Source organism: Hemicordylus capensis, chromosome 3 (genome assembly GCF_027244095.1).
Source record: "Hemicordylus capensis ecotype Gifberg chromosome 3, rHemCap1.1.pri, whole genome shotgun sequence".
In the NCBI taxonomy this organism is placed as follows: Eukaryota; Metazoa; Chordata; class Lepidosauria; order Squamata; family Cordylidae; genus Hemicordylus; species Hemicordylus capensis.
In genome coordinates this window covers 277,382,616-277,409,395 of record NC_069659.1, presented here as the reverse complement: position 1 = coordinate 277,409,395, position 26,780 = coordinate 277,382,616, and the positions used below count along the sequence as shown (strand labels likewise).

The window sequence follows — 26,780 nt, the reverse complement described above, 5'->3', positions numbered from 1 at the left end:
CAATGCCATTTTCCTCAAAGCATTTTGTAATGGAGACAATATACATGTTTGTCTGTGTTTTTAAAGATCAGTGCTACACTCTGGGGTGGGGGTTCCCCTAGCTTCTGGTGGCTTTGAAACAGTCAGTTGTACAATGGCTGTATTGCTGACAGTACAGTAAGTTGAACCTTCTGTAGATAAAATCTGCTCATTCCCACATTTCTAGCTACCCACCATTGCTGCAGTTTTATCATAAATAATTGTCACAAGTCTCTCACTTTTTCTAATTGTCTAGGCTTATTTTACTCATTTTGTGTGCTGAAGACTAAGTTTGAAAAGGAGCCCAGGATCTGTGACACTCTTCTAAGCTGTAACATGTTCATTTTCCTTAGTTGGATTTTTGCTGTTCTGATTTGAAGAGTATTTTCCTATCTCTGACTATGTAAGACAGTTGCCATTCCTTTCCATGCCTTCTCAGATGTATTTGTTCCATTTTATATATACATATTTTGAAATCTAGATCGGGAACAATCCCTTAAATAGCCACTTGGTCTAGGAAAGCCTGTCTTCTTTTCGGACTGTTGCAGATGTAACATTGGTTGAGTACTTATTCTTGACTTTAGTTAAGAGACCAGAAGTAGGATCCAGGATCTCACACCCCTCCTTTCTCCTCTCCCTCAAGGACAGATTTCCTTTTCCTTCCTTTAACCATGGTTAAGTATAACATCACATTGAAATTAACCGCTGATCAGGCTAAGCATGGTTTCCATTCACCAGCACTTGACAAAAATGAGCATTCATCTCATGAGAGGAGAAGAGCTGGGGAAGGAATAGGGATGTGGAGAACATTCTGAGCTCGGACATTCTGTCTCGAAATGGGCCATTCTGGACATTTGAACAGAAAGTTCTGGACATTTGGAACAGAACACAAATGCTCACAACATTCTGTCAAAACAACCCGGTTGAGCCAGTTGTTCCAACGGAACTACCCTTCATTTGAAGAGTGTTCCTTTTCAGGTTAGAATATTCACAGTGGCCATTCTGAGGCAGAATGTTCCAAGCTTGGAATGCTCTGCACATCCCTAGGAAGACGCACACAATCCTGCAAGCCACTCCTGAACTCTCAGCTGCAGTTGAAAGATAGTCAATATTACATCATAGCTGGCCCTTGGAGAGCAGCTATTTTAATTCAGTAGAGAAAAATGCATCCTTTTATTCATGCTTATAGTGGTATTCAGATATTAAATAAATTTGGGAAAGAGGGAGAACTGGATCAGTGATACGTGACTTATAATTTTAGAACCAGTTTTTTCCAGCTAGAATCTTGACAGCTGGGGACACTTTTCTTACATTCTGTTTTGAGTTTGCTATACTCCAGTTTTGTTTACTAAAGCAGCTGCAGCATTTTCACCTTGATTTTGTAATGCATGCTAGGTAATCAGATATAAACAATTGATGTATAGGAAAGGAAAACACCAGGTAAATATTGTATCACTGCAGTAACAACACATTTTGTAGCCTTTTTGTGAGTGAGTGTGTGTGTGAGAGAGAGTGTGTGAGTGTGTGTGTGTGTGTGTGTGTGTGTGTGTGTGTGTGTGTGTGTGTGTGTGCGCGCGCGCGCGCATTGCTTCAGCACAAAATGAGCATGTACTCTCCCTTCACTTGTTGGTAGTTGATGTCCAGAAGAGTCTGTGTTTAGAAAAATGTATTTATATCTGCAGTACTTAATCTTTCTCATATTTTTTAATCTCTTGAGTGATTTTCTTGCAAATCCAAACAGATTTAAATGTAGTGAACCAGAAAAATATAGCTTGTTTGTTGCTGCATAATTCAGTGAAATTCTGGACTTTCTGTCTCGGAAAGTACACGAGAAAACTGACAAAGTTTGTTGGAAGATATCATTCCAATTAAATTTTTTGTGTTGTTTTTCTCTCTCTCCCTGATAGTCTGGACAAGGTCTGGAACCTACCAGTAAAACAGCACTTTTCTATCTTTCACAGTTTGGTCTGGGAATTTTGTGAGTGAGTGAGGCCCAGCAGCTTCAGATATATAGGTATATAGATATATCTATTTCCAATAAATAATGAAATTTGAGAAAATCTACACCATTTCTTACCTCCCAAAGGATTGTTCCCTTTGCTTAGGGCCTACCTAACTGAACAGAATGTACTTGGCCAAGAAGCCCCTGCTTGTGTAAAGAAAAGAAAAGCACACAAAAAGTAGAAACCTAAAGTTCCTCACAGAGTTTTGCTTCTCTGAATTTCTACAGCATCTTGCACAATCCACATATAATCAAACAACTGTTGGGCTGGAACATTGTCTTAGCTGAATAAAGTGTAGCACACCCACAGATTTAATAACATAATTTCTCATTCTTCTGACAATTGCTATGGTTTGTTTTCCTGATTCAGCATTTTCATCAGATGTTTCATCTGAAATTACTCATGCCCTTCTTGCTTGAAGAATTACTGCTCTAACAACCCCGCCCCCCCATATAAATCTTTAACATGACATTTTGGGGAAATAGGTCTCACACATTTCTCAGTTTCAAAAAAGCATTTATTTGCCCTGAAAATGTAATACTTTCATCCCAAACCTATAACTATGGAGGAAGATTGTGGTATTCATGCAATATAACTTTAAATTCAGATCTTCATCCAAAGCCACAGATATATGCTTTGGCATCTGACTTAGGTTTTTAACCCTATTCAGACATTATGTTGTTCAGATGACTGCACACATGTACATGTTTCTGTGTGAATGACTGTACCTGAATTCATTATTAAAATGAACCTGGGTACAGATCCCTCAAATGCATGGTGCAGATAGGAAGTGTACTGCTGTACTTGTTTTCAGGATAAAATATGAATAACTATACTTGCATAAAGATCTGTACCTGTGTACACAATACATAGATTGTATGAATGTTAACATAACATGTGAATAGGGTTCTTCTGCACTGCCCATTGAATTGGGTATTGGTGAAGTTTGATGCCAGCACTGTATCTGTAGCCAGACAGACCTTCGGTGAGGGTCTGCTGGTAGGTAGGAGCAAGGGCAGGGCCAGGGTGATCAAGTTGCAGAGTTCACTGAGATGTGTATACTTGCTTTTGACCTCACAGAATGGCAGTAGGTATATATGCCCCTGATAGATACCCTGAATTAAAGGTGACCAATTACCCACCAATTAGACTGGGTAAATTCACATTCAAGTAATGACAAGGAGGCTACATTTCTAGATACACTGAGCGACTGTGCACTAGAACAGTTGGTCATGGAACCAATCAGAGAGAAGGTGATTTAGGCTTAATCCTGCATGGTGCACAGGACTTGGTGTGAGATGTCAGTGTCGTGGAACCTTTAAAGAACAGTGAGCATAGTCTGATTAAATCCAGCATATATGCAAGGAGAAAATTGCCAAGGAAGGCTAACAAAGACACATTGATTCACTCCAGAATGCATGGAGTTTATTTAAAACCACAATAATAGAAGCCTAGTTAGAATGTATACCAAAAAGAAGGGAAAGTACCACCAAGTCCAGAAGGATGCCAGCATGGCTAACAAGTAAAGTCAAGGAAGCCAAGGGGAAGAAAAATTCCTTCAGAAATGGGAAGTCCTGCCCAAATGAAGAGAACAGAAAGGAGCACAATTTCTGGCAAAAGAAATGCAAGGAGACAATAAAGGAGGGGGAAGGAGTTTGCTAAGGCTTAGCTAAACTTTTTGCTGAAAGCATCAAGCAGAACAACAAAAACTTTTTAAAATACATCAGATGCAGAAAACCTGATGGGGAGGCAACAGATAAGAGAGTAAAAGAAATTATTAAGAAGGGTATGGGGATTGCAGAGAAGCTAAATGGGTTATTTGTATCTGTCTTCATGGCAGAGGATACTGAGCATATACCTGTGCCTGAACCAAGCTTCTCAGGGACAGAGGCTAAGGAACTGAGTCAGAGGTGACAAGAGATGACATTCTAAATTATCTGGAAAAATTAAAAATTAACAAATGGCCATTGCCAGATGGCATCCACCCAAGAATCCTTAAAGAACTCACATGTGAAATTACTAACCTCCTTGCAAAAATTTGTAACTTATCCTTCCAATCAGGCTCTGTACCAGATGACTTGAAAGTAGCCAATGTAACACCAATTATCAAAAAAGAATCTAGGGGGAATCTGGGAAATAGGGGTGTGAATGAACCATTAGATGCTAAACTGTTTTACCTTGGGCTGGGCCAGTTTGGCGACTCAATTGTGAACTGAACCAGAGCGATTTGTAGGGATAAGCCTTTTTGGAGAGGCACCGAATCGTTTCAGTAGCATTTTTAGGGGAGCAAAGAGCACAAGCTGCTGCTTGCAAAGATGTCATCCCACCACAGTAGCACCCTGGCAGAGGCTTGGAGGACGGGCAGGTAGGACCTGCCCGCCTCCTCCTAAGGGAACCCTGTGCTGCCCTTGGATGTGCACTGAAGCAATTTGGTGCACATCCCTAGCAGTTTGGTCTGCGATCAAACCGGACCAAGTCCAGTTCAGGCAGACTTTGGAGCCAAATGGGTCGCTAGGGGGGCAGCAAGAGAAGAGAGGTAGTTAAAGGGTCTTACCTGTGCCTTGCATGGCAGCCAGTACTGCTGCTCAGCCCCCTGGCGCAGCCCATACCCAAGCTTGCGCCATTATGCCTCTTTTAGCAAGCTGCCCACATAGTGGCGGCACGTTTCTTGCCTCCATGGTTGGATGGCGGCTCTCAATCATTGGCTCAAACTAGCCCTTTGTCCACAGGGCCTGACCCCACTAACCCTGCAGGACAATTTTCAGTCCTCTTGGAAATAGGCAGTCAACAACACAGTGGTGCATCTGGGCTTCTCCCCGTCCCTCCTGCTTGCTATGGGCTGGGACAAGGTGAAAACAGCCATCAAACAGAGGATTCTAGACACGGAACACCAGGAAGATCTAAGCAAGGTGCCGGGCTTCCTGACCTCAGATAGTCATAGATCCATCGTCTCCCCCTCTGCATATTTGTCACAATGGGCGGGCCCACCGCCTGGCTGAGAGCCGCCGCCAGCGGGGGCCGCTGAGAGCCGCCGCCGCCGCCATCTGTCGGGCCTGCCAACCCCCACCCCAGGTTCGGGGCCCGCCGCACTGCTGCCTCCTCGCCCCTCGGCCTGTCCTCCCTGTCGCTGCCAGGCCGGCCCGCCAGCGGCCATGGCCGCCGCTGCCGTTCTCCTGGGTGCGCCTTACCCAATCAGGCACCCCCACAGCCCAGCCAATCAGCTGGGCTGCCGGGATGCACGTTCGAAAGGCACACCCAGGAGAATTAAATATATAGATTTTAACTATTTTATACTTCTAGATGCCTTACTTTTAAAGATAGTTGTACCTATATACTTACCTTTGCTTTATCTCTTCTTTATTAATCTCCCCACAACTTCTAGGATTGTATCTTATAATTTTACCTTTGTTTTATCTTATTTTACTAGTCACCCCACAATTTTTTGAGTTGTATTGCTTGCATTAATCATAAGCTTATAGTCTAATTATAGCTATGAATTTGCAACAATTTAGTTGTGCCTAATTTAAGATAATCTGGTTTATAATAATTTTAATGTAATTAATGTAATTGCCACAAGATCTTTTATTTCATTGTATCTGTACTATATCCTGTGCTGGTCTTTGACTGTAATAAAGATGATTGATTGTATATTGAGACTGACACATTTGTAGCAGCAATCTAGAATATTCTGTTTGCCCTAATTCTGTAGAACAACAACAACAAATATTTACATATCTCTTTTCAACAAAAGTTTCCAAAGTGGTTTACATAGAGAAATAATAAATAAATAAGATGGATCCCTGTCCCCGAAGGGCTCACAATCTAAAAAAATGAAAAGTTGCTTGCCAAGTCTGGCACAGAATAATGCATGCTATAACTATAGTTGGCAGTGTCTAGACTAAGCTAATCATAGCTAAGTCCCATTGAAATCAATAAAATAGGTTTGTCATGATTAACTTAACTTGTCGTATTGATTTCAGTGGTGCTTAGTCATGACTAACTAGTCTGGATGCTGCCCAAGTGCCGTAAAACAGGAGTGGAGCAATAAGTGAGCATGAGAGAAAGAGATGGAGGAATGTTACAAACAGCTTTCTGGCTGAGTGCAGGGCTTAATGTTTTCCAAATGTGAACTGTTCATGGCAGGGGGAAAAACCTGTCCATCTTGGGTGTGCATGCACATGCATATTGTTTCCTTTCCTAGTCTCAAAATATGCTAGAGGAGAAAGCCCTGGATAATAACTCAGGATGTTTCTAGATGTGACCATCAAGCTCAGTCAGATGTTTGCATTGCAGTTGTCACTCTGTCTGTAACTGAATTTCATCACTTCATGGCAAACAGCAGAATGGTGTTTGAATTTAAGGCCATTCCTTTTTAACAAGCTGCTAAACCCCCTTCTATTCCCCTTCTTCTGGTTTCTACCACAATAAAACAGGAGGTGCAGGCAATCCATAAGAAGCTGCCCTGGAGTTCAAAACACCAATGCAGGTTCCAGTATATCTCAAAGCTGAAGTAAAAAGTAAACTGCTAATGAAGTACTAGTCTTTGGTGGTAAAATGGAAATTAGCATTTGAAATGTCTTGCCAGGTACACTCAATGATGCTTCAATGTCTTTACAGGCCTTTCGGGAAGATCTAGAATCTCTTATACAAGAGCAGATGAAGAAAGGCAATAATCCAACCGGACTGCTTGCCTTACAGCAGATTGCTGACTACATAATGGCAAGCTCTTTTGCAGGGTTTTCTTCATCTCCTCTAAGTAAGTAAAGTTGTGCCTGCAGTTAATAATATTTTTAATAGCTAAAAGGAGTTGCTTCTTTTACAGGGAACTTTGATCATATTACTTTAATCAGTGGGGAGGGGGATCACTGGGTTACATACTATCCATATGATTTTGGTAAAATCCTGAGAATTTCCCTTTTGCTTTTTCAAATTGCATATAGATACATGTATGTATGTGATACCAAAATGCTTTGGTATTGATATTAATGCTTTGCTCTCTACAAACCCCTCACATTTAATCTGTAAATTGAATTAGAATTGGTATAGAAATTGAATGAATGAATAAATGAATGAATGGTGCTTATTACAAACTTTTTTCTTCTACATTGATAGCATTTATTGTATTAAATAGTTTAATTAAGATAACAGAAGACTATTGAAGTCTTCTCTGTGTTGTAATGTAGCCAGGCAAAAGAGAAAGGTGCTTTGTGAAGAATTTGTTCTGCAGTTGAGATTCAGGTGGTGTTTCAAGGCACGTGTCTGCACAAGCAACTCAGTTTTGCCTTCTTTCTTGAAAATCAGAACATGGGTATTATTTGAGTACAGTATATAGTAGTTTAAACAACATAGGTGAAGAGGTTCAAAATCCATAGTGTTAGCTGTTTAGAGAGCAGTTTTAGATGTGGTTCTGTGCTTCCTTTGAATACATTGTTAGTCTGTTGCCATTTGTTTATTATTTCTTTATTTTAAGGCTCTGGACTGGTTACACCCATCAATGATCTACCTGGGATAGACACCACTGCATTCGTTAAGGGAGAAAAACTTACTCGTTGTAAATTAGCCAGCTTGTATAGGCTGACAGATTTGTTTGGATGGGGGTACTTGGCTAATTCATATATCACAGTAAGTATCCTAAGTTAACTTTTATCATTCTTTCTTTGCATGTTAAAAGATATATCTAAACTTCTCAACTCTATGATTTGTTTCCACTGTGATTAAACATACAGTACTGATAGTATAACTGTAATCTTCCTCTTCATTTGCAGGTAAGAGTAAGCAAAGAACATGATCACATACTTATCATTCCAAGAGGCCTTTCATTTTCTGAAGCTTCTGCCTCCAATTTGGTATGTAAAAAACAAAAGGAAAATAACTCCATTGGCATAAGTTATGTTTGGGGGGGGGTTGCTATTGACCCAACATATATTTCATAACATGTAGGGTGTATGCCCCAGATGTTTCTGTTGAGCAATTTAGCATAACAAAGTTCCCAGGTTTTTTCAGATGCCGGAGCTTCTCAAAGCAGAGAAGCTGAATCAACTTCCACTTGAATTAAGGTTTCTATTCCCATTCTACTGTAACACTTCCATTGCAGCAAATAGTTTCCTGCTGATGTCTTATGAAAATGGACTGTGTCTTCTGTTTAGTATACCTGCCCTAAGATCAGCCTTCTCATTCTGTATTCTCAGCTCTCCCACTTTTGTGTATAGTAATACCTGACAAGTGCAGAGGCATATTCTCTAAGCTATGTGTTTTAAAACCCAGCTAGTCCTATTACTATCCATGGAAATGTGATAGGAGCCTGCCCCTCTCTCCCCAGCATGTTCCTCTGGCTGAGTAGATGAGCTGATTGGCTGAATAGAGCAGGGGGAGCCAGATAAATTTTGTGAATATAATCTCAACTTCTGTTTGGGAGGTTCTCCTTTTAATGATGGAACAATAGCTCTTAATGAAAAATAATTGATATGTGCAGTTGGAAGCTGCCAGAACCTCCAACATGTGCTATCTCCTCCCACGTGATGGTGCATGGAAGTGGGTGTCTCTATGCAACCAACACCAGACAGTAGTTGCTATATCCTGTGGCGAAAGCACTGAGAGGAACCACAGTCACCCAGGCATCACCATGTGTTTTCCCAGCATCCTGTGCATACCTTCCCAGCCTCCCCCATGTGCCCTCCTGGTGTCCCCACATGTCTTCTCAGCCTCCTCTGCACAGCCACCAGTATAATGGCCTCCCCCTTGCACTGGAAACAGAAACTACTGCTTGGCATCAAACCTGCCCGTCTCCATGCCCCATGGGAGGCGTAGCATGTGTCAAAGGATTTGACAGCTTCTAACTACACTGGCCTAGAAAATAGTCTTTTTTTCCTCAGTCAGATTCTGAAATTTGTCCCCTGTCACACTGCCAATTACATATGGAACTGTATTTGTAACAGGTGTCTGAAAGGTTCTCTCAACTGCTACTGCCCCCTTCACTGCAGAGAGGTCTGACTGGTGAAGGTCATTTTGCAAAGCTGCCTTCTCTCCCTGACATCTTACAATGGCAGTTTCCCAGTGTCAGGGACCCTGAGAAATGCAGTTTTCTTGGGGCACCTGAGACCTTAGCTCTGGAAGCAACATGCCACAAGGCTCCTTGTTCTTGGGACATTCTGAATGGAAAGTCTTGGGGACATGTATCTTAGAGTTTCTAGTCACCCAGAATGTTATCCTTGTAGCATATAACATCCCACCATGCTCTTTTATAAGTTTGATCTTATGGTAGTTTTAATCTTACCTGTATGTATTGTTATATTTATTCCACTTATTGTAATTCTGAACGGCTGTGTTATTGTCACTTTTGTTTTTGTTTGGCCTATGGCTGCAATAAAAGAACTACTACTACATATAACATACCAGGGAGATGCAAGTGCTTGACACTCAATAACACAGCCATTTTAATTTGAGCTAAAGAAGTACTCTTGGGGATATTTTATTTATTCATTCATTCGATTTCTATACCGCCCTTCTAAAAATGGCTCAGAGCAGTTTACACAGAGAAATAATAAATAAATAAGGTGGGTCCCTGTCCCCAAAGGGCCCACAATCTAAAAAGAAACATAAGATAGACACCAGCAGCAGTCACTGGAAGTAGTGTGCTGGGGGTGGATAGGGCCCGTTACTTTCATGGCACTTGCTTCATAATGTAATCAAGCATTAAAAGCTGGCCAAGTTTGTATGAAGTGCCAGGTAATTCTGAACATCAATATTTTTCTTTTTAAGGGTTTGTCATTTTATTAGATGAGCTAGAACTGAGATATGATTTTTAAATGTTTTCCTGAAACAAAGCTAATTCAAATGGTTTTAAAATACCATATCCAACTTACTTAAAACACCAGCTTACTTAAATCATTGTTGGGAATTGCTTGTCTTCCTTCCCACTTCAATATGTGATTAACTATAAAAGCCAACCTATGTTATTTGGTTTCTTGTATTCAAGGCTGAAATGTAATTAAGGTTGATTCCCTGATGTGTCTTTCTAGGTAAAAGTAAATATCCTAGGAGATGTGGTTGATCAAGGGAGCACCAATCTAAGCATTGACAGTGCAGGATTCAGCCCTCATGCAGCTATCTACTCTATGCGTCCTGATGTCCGATGTGTGATCCACATACATACTCCAGCAACAGCAGCTGTAAGCATGTTCTCTTCCTAACAGATCATAAGGAAGAAAACATTTCCATATCCGGAATGAATTTGTGTTATACCATGTACAAGAAGTTAACCTCAGGTCGGCACTCAGAGCTGTTTTGTGTTGTGAATCCTGTAAGCATGTAGCAAGACAGCTATTCAGTAATGGATTGAAGTGGTTGCTGATCTTCAAAATCTGGATTAAACCTTTTTAGCAACCCATTTGTCATATTCTCATGTGCATACAAATCATACAGACATGAAATCAGTGCTGTGTTGTCATTGGACTGAGCTATTTTGAAGCTGATGCCAGTTGATGGAAGTACTATTCCACAATTGTGCTCTTGTGCCGTTAGCCCTCATATTCATGAGTCTTACATGTTTCTTCATGAGAGAAACATTCTCTGAATCTAGAGAGTGAAAATCAAAGGTAGGCTTTTTGTGCAGTCTCAGTGGTAGATACAAACCAGGTGAATGTTAAATATGGAGTGATTCTAAAAAGTTGAAGTTCATCCCACAACAATCCAGATCATACTGCAGCATCTGATTGTCATTTTGCTGTGACAGTTCATAGAACACACAAATTTATGATCACTGGCTCTTTCAGACTGATGTCTCAAAGTATCTAGATGAAGCAAGTTCTATATCTAGATGAAATTAGTTCATTATTTAATTAGTTGCATTTAATTAGTTATTTGATTAGTTATAACTAGTTAATGAAATTAGTTCATTTTTATGTACATCATGGCTGAAAAATAAGAAACAACCATAGAGAAGATATTTAAGGATGGTAGTGTCAAAGGGGAATATTTTTTTTCCACCTAGCTACAGTATTTGTAACTCTTCTCCTTTTACAGCAAGGGAAGAGTAAGTCCAGTTTCCATGCCATGTTGTTATACTAAAACACACTGTGTAGAACAGTCTTCTCTGTGAAAGTTTCCAAAATTTTCACTATGATTTCTCAGAGAGAACTCTTCTTGTGCCACGCCTGTCTCAAAAACCTGTATAGTGGATATCTGTCCTCAAGGCTCACAAAACGTGATGTGCGAGCACTGTAAGATATTCCCCTTAGGGGATGGAGCCGCTCTGGGAAGAGCAGAAGGTTCCAAGTTTCCTCTCTGGTATCTCCAAGAGAGGGCTGAGAAAGATTCCTGCCTGCAACCTCGGAGAAGCTGCTGCTAGTCTGTGTAGACAATACTGAGCTAGATGGACCTATGGTCTGAGTCAGTATTTGGCAGCTTCCTATGTTCATAAAACATGTTGACTGCCTCAACAACTATGTAGTAATCTTTGCTCTAGTAGCTTCAAATACCTATGGAAGAAATTTCCAGAACAACTCCTTTCATACCTCATGTTTTAATGGTCTTTTGAATTTTTTCCACCTTGTGTGTCACTTCAAAACAGGTTTCTTCCATGAAGTGTGGCATCCTTCCTATCTCTCAGGAGGCTTTGATTCTAGGAGACGTTGCCTATTACAATTATCAAGGATCTCTGGATGAACAGGAAGAAAGAATTCAGCTCCAAAAAGTTCTTGGGCCAAGCTGTAAGGTATTCTGTCTATTCAGTGCTTTTGTTCAGAGTTCCCTAGTGCTTGCCCAGTTTCTGTGGCTTACTCTTAGTATCTCCACTTCTTAGGTGCTGGTCTTGAGAAATCATGGGGTGGTAGCACTGGGAGAGACGTTAGAGGAGGCCTTCCACTACATTTTCAATGTGCAAAAGGCTTGTGAATCACAGGTGAGAGAGATGTACGTGAAACACTTTGAATGATTGAAACATTGTATAAATGAATTAATAAATGCTATTTTTAGAAATATTATTTTTAGTCAGTATATGTTTTCTTGGTGGCATGTTTGCCACTAGGAGCAGTTATTTGTAGGAAGTTTATCAGATGAAGGGGAGACTTGTTCTGTATTACTATTATATTTAATATGTATAAAATGCCAGCAGCATGCTAGGTTCTGTGTGCACAATACATTGCTCTTTTCCCAGTATTGGGTTGATATCCGATTTTACAGAATAAATTTCATTTTACACAGTAAGTATCATTTTTGTGCATGCTAATATGTCAAGAAGAAATACAATATTAACAAATGTTTTATTTCTATAATGTTTAGGAGGGCTACGTATTTGGCTTTCAAATAATAGTGGTAAAAATGCAGATTACAGAGTCCTTTATGTCACAGGTACATGCCTTGGCAGCAGGCGGCGTAGACAATCTCCTTATCCTAGACTTGCAAAAGTATAAACCCTACACCCACCAAGTGGCAGCTGCTGGAGGAGGAGGAGTTAATATGGCCTCTCAGGTCAAATGGAAAGTTGGAGAACAAGAATTTGAAGCACTGATGAGGATGCTGGACAACCTGGTGCGTGCACAAATTCAGTCTGCAAGTTTTGAGTGTTCTGAACAATATATTCTCTTCAAAATTGTCCCCTAAGGAAACTCTGGGAGTGTGTACTTTTCTGTAAATAGAGACCTTGGGCCTGGGGGAATCACCGCAAAGTAGATTTTAGCCAACATTCAAAATATACTTGGTTGTATTCATCATTGGTCTACTACTAGGACCAGTCTTCAGATCACTTTCTTTGGAACTGCAGTGTAAAAGCTGCATCCTGCTGCTGGTTCAAAATATGCATTTTTTCTTATTCACGAGACTGCTGCCCCACATGTTACGCCTTTCCTGCACTGACAGTAGCTACATGTAGGGGGAAATGTGAAACCTGCATTTAGACTGTCATGTGTGTTTAGCTGGATATAACACCTTGGAGAAGCGACCATAGTTCAGTGGCAGTGAACATGCTTTGCATGCAGGTCCCAGGTTACATACCCAGCATTTCAGTTTAAAGGATCAGATAGCCTGTGACAGAAAGAGCGTGCCTGAGATTTTGGAAAGCTGCTGCCAATTAGAGTTGAAAATACTGAGCTAATACTACATAATACTGATCTGATTTGGTATGCGGCAGCTTCATATGTACTTCCAATCAAAGACTTGCATGTTCAGTTTTCATACACTTGTGCATGAGAATCCTTTCAGCATAAGACAAGAAGTGGTCCTGATTGTCAGATGGGGTTTTTTAAATCCTTATCTTGGTCAAAGATAAGACCAACTTGTCTGGAGTAGAAACTACCAGCACCAGGCTTCATCTTGTTTTGAAAAATCAAGAGATTTGTCTGATATAATAACCCCTGCTGTTCACAAACTGAGAAGTCTCTACTCTCCCTACTGTTTAGGTCTTGGACTCTGCCCCCTTTTGATCCTTGCACACTTTGGGGGTGGTGATTGTTTCCACCCCTTTCCATGAGTCCTGTGTATATACAGATAGGCCGCCATGCTAAGATCATTCTAGAGGTTATTGGTTTACATCTCCAAGGAGAGGGAGTGCCAATGTCAAGCCTGTAATATTTCTTTTAGGGTTGGTGTCTGGTTACTAGGATAATATATATTTTAATCTTTGCAGTTTACTTCAGTGTTGTTGGGGTTTTTTTTTAGAAGTATTCATCTGAAAATCAATGATGATTCAGAATTCATTTTGTACTTGTGTTTTTAGTATACTGCAGGCACACACTAGTCTAATAATTTCCCCCCTAATCTTGCACAGGGTTACAGAACTGGCTATGCTTATCGGCAACCCTTAGTGAGGGAGAAACTCAAGCACAAGAGTGATGTTGAGATCCCAGCCACCGTGACTGCCTTTTCCTTTGACGATGATTCAGTCCCAATTTCCCCTCTCAAATTCCTAGCACAAAAACAGCAACGGGAGAAGACAAGATGGCTGAATTCTCCAAATACATATTTGAAAGTGGATGTTCCTGAAGAATCGCGGAATGGAGAAACAAGTCCCCGGACTAAAACCACAGTAAGTTACTTTTAGAGCTGGGTATGGGAGGTCCTAGAACAGGGTTTCTTAACCTTGGGCCCCAGATGTTGTTGGACTACAACTCCCATCATCCTCAGACACAGAGGCCATGTCTGGGGATGATGGAAGTTGTAGTCCAACAACATCTGGAGCTCAAGGTTAATAAACCCTGTCCTAGAAGGGAAGTGTGCAAGATTGCAAGTTAGCCTGCAAGACTGACTTGAATATGCCTAGGAGCTGAAAGCATAAACGTGGTTAGGTGACTGAGGAGATGGGATTAAGATGAGGAGCAGGCAGAGGAGAGGGTTGCAATTCTGCAAGTCATTGCTGAATGCCATTGATTTAGGTCATGTCACCCTGAACCAGGGAGGAACTATTCATTTGTTTCTGTAGTGTATGTTCTGCAAAATGCCTCCCTATGAAGCATAACTTTCTCCCCCACTTGCCTTGCATAAGATAAGTTTTTAATATAGACTCTTCGGATATGTGGAAAAGGTAAAATGCTAACCTAGGGAGTCTCCCGCATCATAAATTAACTTTAAAAGTTCAGCTCCATCTGGTGGTGATTTAGCAGTTCACCTGTGCTTTTTTTCAGTTATTTTCAGCAGTTTTCAGTTAGTAGCCCTATGAAAATTTCTGCTTTTAAAATAACATTAAAGATACCTACAGTTAGAAGTAAGAGTCCTCTTCAGGGTCATAAATTAAGAAATGCAGTGAATTATTAGTCCAAAAGAATAATCTGCTAATAGAGATACTTTCTACACATTATATAGTATATTTGATATACAAACTTCCGTTTTCAGGTACTTAAATCCATTTGTGCAGAGAACCATTACATGTATTAATATCCTTATGAAATTATGTACTGAGAAGCCATGTGACTTGGCTAAGAATAATTAGTGGGCCACTTGCACAGCTAATATAAACTCCATTGTCCTGAAAGATTCTCTCGCTTTGTCCCACCCCTCACTTGTACTCCTTCCCCTGAACAAAATCTCCTTTTTCTTGTAACATTCTAAATTTTTTCACCTTTTCCAAGTGGATAAAAGCTGAAGACTCATCTAAGATTAGTGGAGGAACTCCGATCAAAATTGAAGATCCAAACCAATTTGTTCCTTTGAATACAAACCCGAGTGATGTACTGCAAAAGAGAAATAAGGTAAAGCTGGTTTGATTATTATTATTATTTTTACACTTATATCCCACTCTTCCTCCAAGGAGCCCAGAGAGGTGTACTAAATACTTAAGTTTCTCTTTCACAACAACCCTGTGAAGTAGGTTAGGCTGAGAAAGAAGTGACTGGCCCAGAGACACCCAGTTAGTTTCATGGCTGAATGGGGATTTGAACTCAGGTCTCCCTGGTCCTAGTCCAGCGCTCTAACCACTACACCACGCTGGCTCTATTTTATGAAGATCATAAAACATTTTTAAAAAATTTATTTGCGTCTTGACATCAGCAAGTAAACAGGCATGTATGTTCTGCTCATTAATACTTCTAGCATTAACAAAAACTATTTGCTAGCACCTAAATAGAATATAATTTAGATAATAGAATGTAATTTTAGAAGTTGTTTGTCTTTTTGGAAGGAATGGTTAGCTTGGAATACAACCAATAATGTAGTACTTGCTAAAATTTCACACAGATCTGTTCTGGGAAATCCTTTTGATTGTAAACTCCATTAAGAAATGCCTATCCTGATTTTGAAGAAATGTGCTTAAGGTTGGCCTCCCCCCCCCCTTTTTTTTTTTTAATTAAAGTTATTTGTAACATTATAGTATTTTGGAGTTATTTTGTTTTCATTTTTAGTTTTTAAGTAGGGCTAGGCAGTTTCACAAGAGATGGCCTGCCCTGTTAGTCTCAGTCCCACTGTTCTCTGCTTGCTTGGTTCCCATTCAGCCAGTTTACTTCACAATGGCAACAAGGAATAATGACAAGGGGTTCTTTGTCAGCCCAGACTACTGGCTGCTTTCCCTCCAGTTCTCATGCCAATTCTGACTCCACCCTAGGAAATGATTGTTCTGCCAGATACATGTTTCATCCAGGAGTTCTGGGAATGTCTTATTTCACATCTGTTAGTGATCAAAGGGCTAAGGAGCTGTCCTGAAGAAGAACTTCAGGATAGTGCCATCCTGGTTCTGAACCAAGTTCAGAACTTCTGGACTTGGTTCAGAAGAGGTTGCCCTCTTCCTTTGAAAGGAACCACACAGCAGTGTCACCCAAACATTGACTTAACTGGTCTTTTCATTTCTAGATGTGAGGCCTTCTCAGGCAGACTTGAGCTGTTAGTATCAAATTAGCTGTATTTTGACTAGTCTGCATGGTGTGACTGTGTGCCAGCTGTGTGCATCATAGAGCTATAGGGCCAGGGCAGCTAGCTGCATAAGAAGTTAGAATCTTTGTAAATGCAACATTCTCTTTCTGGTCTTGCAAACACTCTGCTGGCATCAGCATCTGCAGAATTGTACTTCACAAATGCTGACAAACTGCATTGGTCCACTGCAGTGCAAAGAACTGAGGTTGGAGATAGGTCACATTGAAAAGTGAGTGCTTAAGGCTATGAAGAAGCTCTGGGGCAAGAAGTGGAAATAACTGATAATTTGCCAACACATTTCAAGAAAAACTATACATTTGTACTGCTTTATTTACCTGAAAATATCCAGCTTTCTGTCAAACTCACTACCCCAGATCCAGAAATCCACACCCACTAAATCTATTAGAAGTAAGACTAATAACATCAGGTTAATATTGCTATAAATCAGGTGCGCACAACTCAAATGACCTGGTGGGCCCAAACCGACTGTGACTTGGCTCATGGGGGGGCGAGTTCAATTTGGGCTCATGGGGGCCGAGGTACTGATTATTAAAGTAACACTTAATATCAAACAATTAATTAAATCAAATGAAAGTTAAATAAATTAAAATGAATATAATCAAAATTTAACTTTTGAAGTTCGGACAGGCCAAGATTAATTTAAATTAATATAAAATAAATTGAATTAAAATCCATTCTAATAAAATAAATACCGTACAATCTGTACAAAATACATAATAAAATGCATTGTTCTTCCTTTCCACCTCTGCCAAATCATCACATTTAACATGGAGCACTTGTAAGGAAAAAATTGGTTTTTCTCATAGTTTTGGATGAGAAGATTACACTTTGATCAGAAGGGAAAGGGAGAAAGGGTGGAGCAGGAGGCTTGGCTTGAGGCAACTTTTTAAAAGGCACTGAGGACACATTTATTCACCTAGGCTTTTAATTAGATTTATAGTTTTAAATAAATTTAAAACTGGGTTTTAAATGTTTTTAATCCCTTAAATGATTTTAGTTGTTAGCTGATTTAATGTTTCAAATGATTTTAATTGTAAACTGCCCAGAGACGCAAGTTTTGGGCAGTATAGAAATATTATTTATAAATAAATAAAATAAAGAAGGAAAGAATGGGGCAGGAGGCTTGGCTTGAGAGTGGGGGAAGAAAGAGGGAAAGGATGGGGCAAGAGGCTTGGCTTGAGAGAGAGAGAGAGAGAGAGAGAGAGAATGGAAAAGGGGAAAGAATGGGGCAAGAGGCTTGGCGAGAGAGAGAGAGAGCAGCTGCGATGATCTTTCCACTGCTCAGGCATGCCTCGCAGTTGGGAAGAGACGCAGGGCCTAACGGCAGGCCCTGCATCACTATGGGAGTGGGAGAAGCCGCTGCCACCGCCGCCACCACTGCCGGGGGGAAGACTACTCCTGGCTCACCCCCTTGCAGCCATCCCTCAGCTGCGTGGCGGCAGAAATTTAAAGCAAAAGAAAGAAATACACGGAGCTTTGGGTCAGGTGGGGGGGCAAGCAGAATGGCCTCATGGGCCAAGAAAAAAGGACTCGTGGGCTGCATGCAGCCCACGGGCCATATGTTGTGGAGCCCTGCTGTAAATTCAAATTGCTTTCTAAAATACACGTTCAAACAAAAATATTAAGACATAAGAACAGCCCTGCTGAATCAGGCTCAAGGCCCATCTAGTCCAGCATCCTGTTTCGCACAGTGGCCCACCAGATGCCGCTGGAAGTCTACAGGCAGGAGTTGAGGGCATGCCCTCCTGCTGTTACTCCCCTGCAACTGGGACTCAGAGGCATCCTGCCTTTGAGGCTGGAGGTGGCCCATAGCCCTCCAACTAGTAGCCGGTGATAGACCTCTCCTCCATGAAGTTATCCAAACCCCCTTTAAAGCCATCCAGGTTGTTGGCTGTCACCACATCATGTGGCACAAAATTCCACAAGTTGATTATGCGTTGTGTGGAAAAAGTACTTCCATTTGTTGGTCCTAGATTTCCTGGCAATCAATTTCATGGGATGACCCCTCGTTCTAGTGTTATGGGAGAGGGAAAAGAATTTCTCTCTATCCACTTTCTCCACACCATGCATGATTTTATAGACCTCTATCATATCTCCCCTTTTCCCAGTAATATGCTGTGACACTTCATATTGCTATGTTTTGAGAATTTATAACCACTTTAGCTTTAAATTGTGTTTGCTTCTCTCTCTCTAGATTCGGGAACAAAATCGGTATGACTTAAAAACTGCAGGGCCCCAGTCTCAGGTCCTTGCTGGTATTGTGGTGGATAAGAAGCCTAGTGCTGTAAGTGCACTCATGATTTGAGTTATTCACATAATTTTTGAAATGAGTTCAGCAAACTGATTTTAAAGGTTGGTCTTGTCAGTCATGCAGATCTAGCTCCTTGCTTTTAGAAGTATCTTGAAACAAAGGAGAAGCATTTTAAATTAATTTTAAAATAATTTTACTGCGACTTTTAAAAAGCAGCTTTCATTCATGCCTATATGTATTTTTTTAATGAACAATAGGATCCAGCATCTGCTCTCATTCTGTTCAACATAGATAAAAGTAGATTTCAGACAGATATTAAGAGAAAAACCTTTTTTCCCTATTACCTGTGAAATCAGTTGTCCAACAGCAAGGAACATTTTGGGTTGTTTCGGAAAAAGCTGGTTAAACGCTTTCAATTCTACATGTGGGTATTGTGTTTTGACTCAAAGCTGGCATGCTGTGTCTCTAAGAGATCCCCTTCCATAAATTCAGTAACTTAATGTCTATTCACTGTGGCAATTCATGTGTTCTGCATTTTCTTAAACTGCTCCATCCTTGCACATTCTTGTTTTGAGGGCTGTTATCCCAATCAGGAGGAAAATTTGGGAGCTGTTGGTATATGTTGGTTTTATGTGGCTGACCTTTACTTTTCACCTCTAAAATATTTATTTTCTGTTCCCAGCCCATGCAGTTTGAAGAAGATGAGCATGCCCCTCCAGCTCCTCCCAACCCATTCAGTCATCTCACTGAAAAGGAGCTGGAAGAGTACAAGCGGACAATCGAACTCAGACAACAAGGAGTGGATGGTCAGTGTTCTGAAGGAATGTGTTTCTGTCATTGGTAGGGGTATGCACAGAATGCATTTTGCATTCTGTTTCGAGCTTGGAGCAGATAGCAAAGCGCCAGGATGGTCTGTCAGAACGGCCGAGCCAGTTCCAATGGAACAATCCCGTTCTGACCTGGAAACTTCAGCCATTCTGGCCGGCTGGCGAGGGTTCCGAGGGCAGGGTCGGGGGTGGCAGAAATTACATTTCCCCAGAATTTAATAAGTGAAAAGGCTTGATCTCCTGCTGAAGCTCTTCAGGCAAGAATTTCTCCCACACGACTTTCCTCTCTATAGCAGTATACTTAAATTGTTACCATTATAACACTGAACTTTATAGGTTCCAAAGAACCTGCTGAAAGCAGAGGAGACTGAATACTGAAATGAACAAATGTGATTTGTAGGAACCCAGTTTTGAGGCTAGTGTCATCAGCTGAATCTTCAATGTTCAAAGATTTCCATCTTGGTACTTAATTCTATAATTATAATTATATTATAAAAATATAATTAACTTCAGGAGAATGACCATTATAGAACTCTTTGTTACCTAAAAGGTTATCTGTGTGTCCTACATGTAAATAGTGCAGTCTAGTATCCTGCTAATGTTTACCACTCCTCCTGCATGCACACCCTCTGCACAGATTGTTGCCTTCTACACTGATTGACTCAGCTGAAGTTATCCACCACAATCTCTCTACTTCCCACCCCTGCTTCTGTGTAGTATCATAAGATGAGATGACAACCCTGTAGTCTTCTTTGAACCCCTTCACAAGCCACCTTGATCTTCTGAACTGCTGGTTGCCATCCCTCCCACCATTATTCTTACTTTCCATTAAGTCCTCACTTTGTTTCTCTCCTCTGACTCCTTCCCTACTGAATTCAAACACACCTTCAGCCCTCCATCCTCAAAAGCAGTGACCCTTACTTGACTCCTCTTGCCCCTCTTAACTACCGCCTGGGCCCATTCTATCCTTCTCCTTTAAACTCTTGGTACATGTTGTTTAGTCTTTCTGTCTTTTAGCAGTTGGGCATTTTTAATATTATTTTCTCCTTCTGAAATCTACTGAACAAAAATGCATAATCAGCATTCCACAGTTATGAAGGTAATTCCTAAAGAGATGTATAGATAAAGAGATAGTAGCTCAATATGTTTGGCTCTGTTGTACAGTAGTGTTGCTTTGGCATGTTACTGATTCAAGAGCATTACAGCTTTTAAGGAAATGATACTAATGTCCATTGAAAGAAATTATAAACAATTACAGGATTTGTTCAACAGTATGATCAGCAGGGATAAAAGGTAAGAATCCTTAAATGGTCATTTCTCAAGCAAAACAGTCTGGCAATTGTATTTTTCACTTTCCGACTATCTTAATATTATAAGTTTCTATAATGGTCATTCTCCTGAAGTTATAATTAAGTACCAGGATGAAAATCTTTGAACACTGAAGATTCAGTTAATTACACTAGCCTCAAAATTGGGTTCCCCTTGGAGCAAAATAGTCTGGCAACCATATTTTTCTCTTTCCTTCTATCTTAATATTATGGCTGGCAATCTTCTAACTTGCCAATTTCTTATTTTTGAAAGCATAAAGATTCAAAGGTAAAAACCCACTGTATTTTCAACAAATCTTTTCACCATCTTCATTAAAAGCATCTGATAAGGTTTTATAATAATGCCTTCCCAAGAATTACTAATTTGCTATTTTCTAACACTAGCATTTCCAACACTAATTTTGCATAGTTTGTTCTGTCTGTTATATACCATAACAGTTAAACAGAAGTGTGTTTGCATGGAATGCTTTATTCTAAACATCTGGGACCATTTTTGTTGTTTGCATTTTAATAACTAATAGACGTTTAATAACTAATAGACGTAATAATGTTTTAACTCTGTGTGATGGCATTAGAACAAATAGGTCAGTACTAGCAGAGTTGCTTGTGTTGTATGCACTAATGTACACTGATCCTTTAATATTTTATTTTTTATTTTGGAATGGCTTCTACTAACTCAAGCTCTTGTCCTACAGATGCTGATCAGGAAGTATTCTCAGATGATGGGTCATCTGTTTCCCAAATTCACTCTCAAACTCAATCCCCACAAAATATCCCTCACAAATTAGAAGGTATTAAATGTAATGTCCAGTAAAATGCCATGAACCTGTTATAAAACTCCTTTCCAACCATTTTGTAATTCTTTAGATTGAGGAAGGAAAGTAACCTTGTCAATATGTGAAGACTAGGATTTGTTTGATTGACTTTCACATATTTTAAGAACCTTTTTTAGATTTATCAAAACTAGGAGATCTAATAGCTTTTCAGTATGAATTGTTGGATAGATTTTGGCCACAATCTCATTCTTCTCTCAGAACAGAAACCATACCATTATGCTGATCTCCTTTTCCAGCACCAATTTGTGCTTCTGTTTTTTGGGGAAAGTATTGAAACTTCTTTTCCAGTGTTGTGTATGTACAGGTGAAACTCGGAAAATTAGAATATCGTGCAAAAGTCCATTAATTTCAGTAATGCAGATTAAAAGGTGAAACTGATATATGAGACAGACGCATTACATGCAAAGCGAGATAAGTCAAGCCTTAATTTGTTATAATTGTGATGATCATGGCGTACAGCTCATGAAAACCCCAAATCCACAATCCCAGAAAATTAGAATATTACATGGAACCAAGAAGACAAGGATTGTAGAATAGAACAATATCGGACCTCTGAAAAGTATAAGCATGCATATGTATTCAGTACTTGGTTTGGGCCCCTTTTGCAGCAATTACTGCCTCAATGCGGTGTGGCATGGATGCTATCAGCCTGTGGCACTGATGAGGTGTTATGGAAGACCAGGATGCTTCATTAGCAGCCTTCAGCTCTTCTGCATTGTTTGGTCTCATGTCTCTCATCCTTCTCTTGGCAATGCCCCATAGATTCTCTATGGGGTCAGGTCAGGCGAGTTTGCTGGCCAATCAAGCACAGTACACTGTATAATTTTCAGAGGTCCGATAGTGTTCTATTCTACAATCCTTGTCTTCTTGGTTCCATGTAATATTCTAATTTTCTGGGATTGTGGATTTGGGGTTTTCATGAGCTGTACGCCATGATCATCACAATTATAACAAATTAAGGCTTGACTTATCTCGCTTTGCATGTAATGCGACTGTCTCATATATCAGTTTCACCTTTTAATTTGCATTACTGAAATTAATGGACTTTTGCACGATATTCTAATTTTCCGAGTTTCACCTGTATATATTGAGGCTGTTCTCACGATGGGGGGAAATCGGGCTAAAGGAGCCCAGGCCAGTTTTCCCCTATCATGGGCAAGCCCAGTGGTTCTCTGGTGGCTAGCCCGCCAAAGTAGCCCTCCCCTTAAATGAGGTTAGCGGAGTGAGCACTGCGTTAACATCACTTTGGTGATCGTGAGTTGCCACAGCGCAGCTCCATGCCGCGGCGACACACAAGGAGACCCCCACCGGGAGGCTAAAACAAGCCTCCTGGTCTTGGGAGTCTCCTCACAATGCCTCGCGCACTCATGTGGGACCTCCTGGGACATTCTGGGGCCGGGTGGCCCCCGATCCCACAGCCCTTACCAGCTCCGTGACGGAGCCAGTAGTTGTGTGGGCAGCCGATCCAGCTGCCGAGGGCTAGGTGTTTGATCGTGTGCAGGAGAGCAGACTAAGCCCTCTCCCCCCACACAATCCCTGCAGGCTCTCCACACTGCTCATATGGAGAGCCTCATTGGCTTATGATGCCATGTTACCATAACAGGCCCATGATGTTGCTCTGGTGTAATTGTCATTGCATCACATTCAAATCAGAGGTACAGTCTGTGAGTGTCCAGCTGTGTGCAGGGCATGGCTGTCCTACAGTGCATATGACTGGTGAGTTGAGTTTTGGTTCCTTTACAAAAAAACAAGAACAAAAAAACACTAGTGGATGGGGGAGGAGAATAGGGCATTGATGGGAGAAAGAGCCCAGTCCCAATACCTAGCTTTTTAAGTTATTCTTTCAAGATCCAATCCAGAGTTTGTATTTTGGCCCTATATAAAATTGCTGGCATAACCAACGATTTAACAAAGAATAAAATAAAAGACCTTCTTCTTTTTCTCCAGAAAATGATGATTACCTACAGGATGCTAACCTCCTTTCTCTGGAGATTCCACTTGTGGTGATGAATGGAAAGGAAGATGCACATGATGTGGAAGAGGATCTTGCACAGAGAGTCAGCCAGCTAACCACTAGTACTGTAGAGAATGTAGAGATTACCATCAAAACCTCTGAAAAGATTGAGGAGGCCCTTTCCCCTGAGGGCTCCCCTTCCAAATCACCCTCAAAGAAGAAGAAGAAATTCCGTACTCCTTCTTTCCTGAAAAAGAACAAAAAGAAGGAGAAGGTAGAAGCCTGAGTGCAGTTCACTCAAGGGTTACATTGCACATTTCAGACCCACATATTAGTCAGCCATTAACATGGTCAAGTTAGGTAGGGTTATGAAGTAAACTGGGCCTTAACCCAAGAACAGAACTGGAAAACAAATGAAATAGAATCAGTTTTATGTTAGTTAAGCAAAGAACTCATCTCTCCAGTATAGTAGTATAAATAATTGCTATGAGGGTTTGAAATGCCAAATAGTTCTACCACAAGCTAACACTGGCAGGTGTTCCAATCTAGCACTATAGTGATTTCAAAGGCCCTTGTGATAGCAAGTTACATATTTTTCTGGATTAGAGAATCTTCAGCACAGTTTCACTAAGGTAGCTGTTGAGTTATTCAGATAATGTTTGTTTTTTACACTGTGTAATTAGATGACACTTTGTATTATGATCTTGACTACAGCATTTATTTTACCCCTGTTGCCTCAGAGGTTGCTTCTCACCTCACCTTTTAAAGAGCAGGTCATCTATACTTATGATACACTGGCACATAATAACAGAGGGGGAAACCATAAAAGGAATTGTATTTGGAATTTTACAGATTATGTAAAGATTGCATTCATCAACAATAACTTTTGCCAAATATTTCATTTTAGGTAAGATATAATTTTTGAAAACTTTTTTTATTCTATCAGTTGGGGGGTGGGCAGGGAGAAAGCCCTTATTTTTCAATAAAGGGGATTTTATACGCTTAACATTGATAACTTAGTTTAACTATGGCAAAACAGAAAAAGAATTTTATATGTTGAAATTTTTGTATACCACTCAGTATAAAGTATTATAGGCATGTAAACCAAGCATTTAACAATAGAGCATATTTAAGGATGCTTGGTGTAGAGTATACTTAAATATAATTCAAGAATCCAGAAGCTCTGATACCAGATACTGAAAGCATATAAATTTTACTGGATTCTGGTTTAAATCTATCTGGGTTTTTCCCCCTCATGGTATTGCTGTTGAATGAAGAAAAATAATCTTGTTAACATAGGGCTGCCCAGAAGATCAGTTCAAAGCATGCCCCAGATTCATTTTAGCCTTTTGCAGGCTAGTCCTGTAGCAAGTCCAACAAAAATCTCAAGGCAAAGTCTTGAGGACTTATTGGGCAGAGCTGAAACTGACAAGAGGCTTCTCTACCCTTTGCCTTGAGACCCTCAGTTCCAGTTCCTACACAAGTTCCCTCTTTAGAGACAGAGTGTTGATGTTAGGATCACTGCATGGCCATGGGTTGAGGGATTCTGCTGCTCTTCTCCTATGGTCTCACTGACACAAACTGTACTTGAGACACTCACACGACCACATTCCAGACGGCACTCCAAATTGCAGTGACTCCTCTAGCTGGCAAGTGGTTGTGTTCCAGCACACAATTTTTCCATTTGAGTCCAAGGAAAATGAAATATCCCCACAACAGAAGTGCTTCCTTGAGGGATGAAGTCTGGCTCCAATGCAGCAAATTAGCATCAAATGCATATGTGTTGCACTATAAACTGATCAACTGGAAAGTCCCGTAACCAAATGAAGGAGACAAAAACGAAAAAGGGAAAGTGAAATGGAAAGAATAAGGGGGTGGAGGTAAAGAGAATAATAGTTTGATTATTTTTCATAAAATATATGGTATGGATTTGGGTGTATTTTTTATTAAATCAATGGAACAATGGTTTCATATATAAAATTATAAAATAATGTATAGGGTTTCACATGGAGTGCCACACTTTTCCCTATTGCTGTAATTGATGTTTAATAGGATCATTTTACACAAGTTTTGCCTTTTCAAGAAATCCTAGAATCAATTAGTCTAGCACTAGATGCTGATTCCACCACTTACTCCTCTTTGCTGATAGGTTTGTTGGCTCCCCCCCCCCCCGAACTTTAAAAAGAAAACTGTAAATACACTTTAAACATGGAATTTAATCTCAGGCATTTGAACTAGCCTTTGTAAACAAATAGCCACAAGAGCAAATACACCTCAAATATCAATGTGATTCCCAGATTGCCAGTTAAAATATATACCGTATGTTGATCGTTGAATATGGCTGGGGCGTGGTTTGGCATGCAAAAACTGACTTAGCATGTTACAGAGCTGGTTAGCTTTGACTGTGTGTGTGAGACAATGCAGCGCTGGAGTGACTCCAGAAATTATATTCTAGATATATCAAGACTGGAATCAGTGTGTTATTTTTAAACAAAAAATTAGTGGAAATCTGAGTTGCTTAACTTTGTTTATGTTCTACATTATTTGTGTTGTATTACAACATATGTAGAAACAGTAACCTGTGAACTATGCTTTTCATAACTTTAAAAAAATATCTAAATGAATGCAATGTGCATAAATATTTTTTAAAAAATGCAACCGTGAACTATTTGCACCTTTTTCTTCCTCTTCTTTTTTGTTTTTGTTTTGCTAATGCCTCTATTTACTTGCTTTGACATAAAGAATGAGCCAGCCAACTGTGTCCTGTGGAAAAATATATAAATGTTGTTGGAAATTGCTCATAGATGTAATGCTAATTAATGTTAAATCACAAATAAACAGTATTTTAAATAGATGGATTTTGGAAACTCTCTTTTTGTTTTACAGCATTCCTAAATACAAGAGTGCACAACATGCAGTAGTTTTCTGTATTTTCCGCCCCACCCACACACTCCTGATCACAATTGCCCTCCTTGAGGTATGGCTGCTGTTTATTTTATTTTTTCCTCAAAGAGACTGAGAAACATGCATGCATTGTCATGTTTTTAATTTGGTCCTTACAGTGCAAAGCTATGCAGCCCATGACCATGAGGTGGCATTAGCTACCTTTCACATTTGTATTGTATGTGGGATTAATCCCTTGAAAGACAATTAGCAAGCTGCTTTCAAAGAAAGTATTTTGGTGGAGGCTCTGTGGGCATAATTCCAGCTG

At 40.2% G+C, this 26,780-nt stretch overlaps 1 protein-coding gene across 13 annotated transcripts in view; it reads left to right on the top strand.

The window, feature by feature from the left end:
* ADD3 (adducin 3) overlaps positions 1-26,423 on the top strand; it is a 198,339-nt gene extending 171,916 nt beyond the window's left edge. For 11 of the 13 annotated variants that reach the window (XM_053306761.1, XM_053306769.1, XM_053306764.1 and 8 more), the window contains 13 exons: positions 6,639-6,777; positions 7,492-7,643; positions 7,787-7,867; positions 10,040-10,189; positions 11,590-11,733; positions 11,821-11,919; positions 12,369-12,548; positions 13,783-14,040; positions 15,080-15,199; positions 18,568-18,657; positions 19,307-19,430; positions 21,475-21,570; positions 23,563-26,423. In XM_053306761.1, the coding sequence (XP_053162736.1) occupies positions 6,639-6,777; positions 7,492-7,643; positions 7,787-7,867; positions 10,040-10,189; positions 11,590-11,733; positions 11,821-11,919; positions 12,369-12,548; positions 13,783-14,040; positions 15,080-15,199; positions 18,568-18,657; positions 19,307-19,430; positions 21,475-21,570; positions 23,563-23,855 (1,926 nt within the window). In that variant the 3' untranslated portion in view covers positions 23,856-26,423. Of the gene's footprint in view, positions 1-6,638; positions 6,778-7,491; positions 7,644-7,786; positions 7,868-10,039; positions 10,190-11,589; positions 11,734-11,820; positions 11,920-12,368; positions 12,549-13,782; positions 14,041-15,079; positions 15,200-18,567; positions 18,658-19,306; positions 19,431-21,032; positions 21,048-21,474; positions 21,571-23,562 lie in introns of all 13 variants that reach the window. The other 2 variants (XM_053306773.1, XM_053306772.1) reach the window with 2 other exon arrangements.
* The last annotated feature ends 357 nt before the right edge of the window (positions 26,424-26,780 follow it).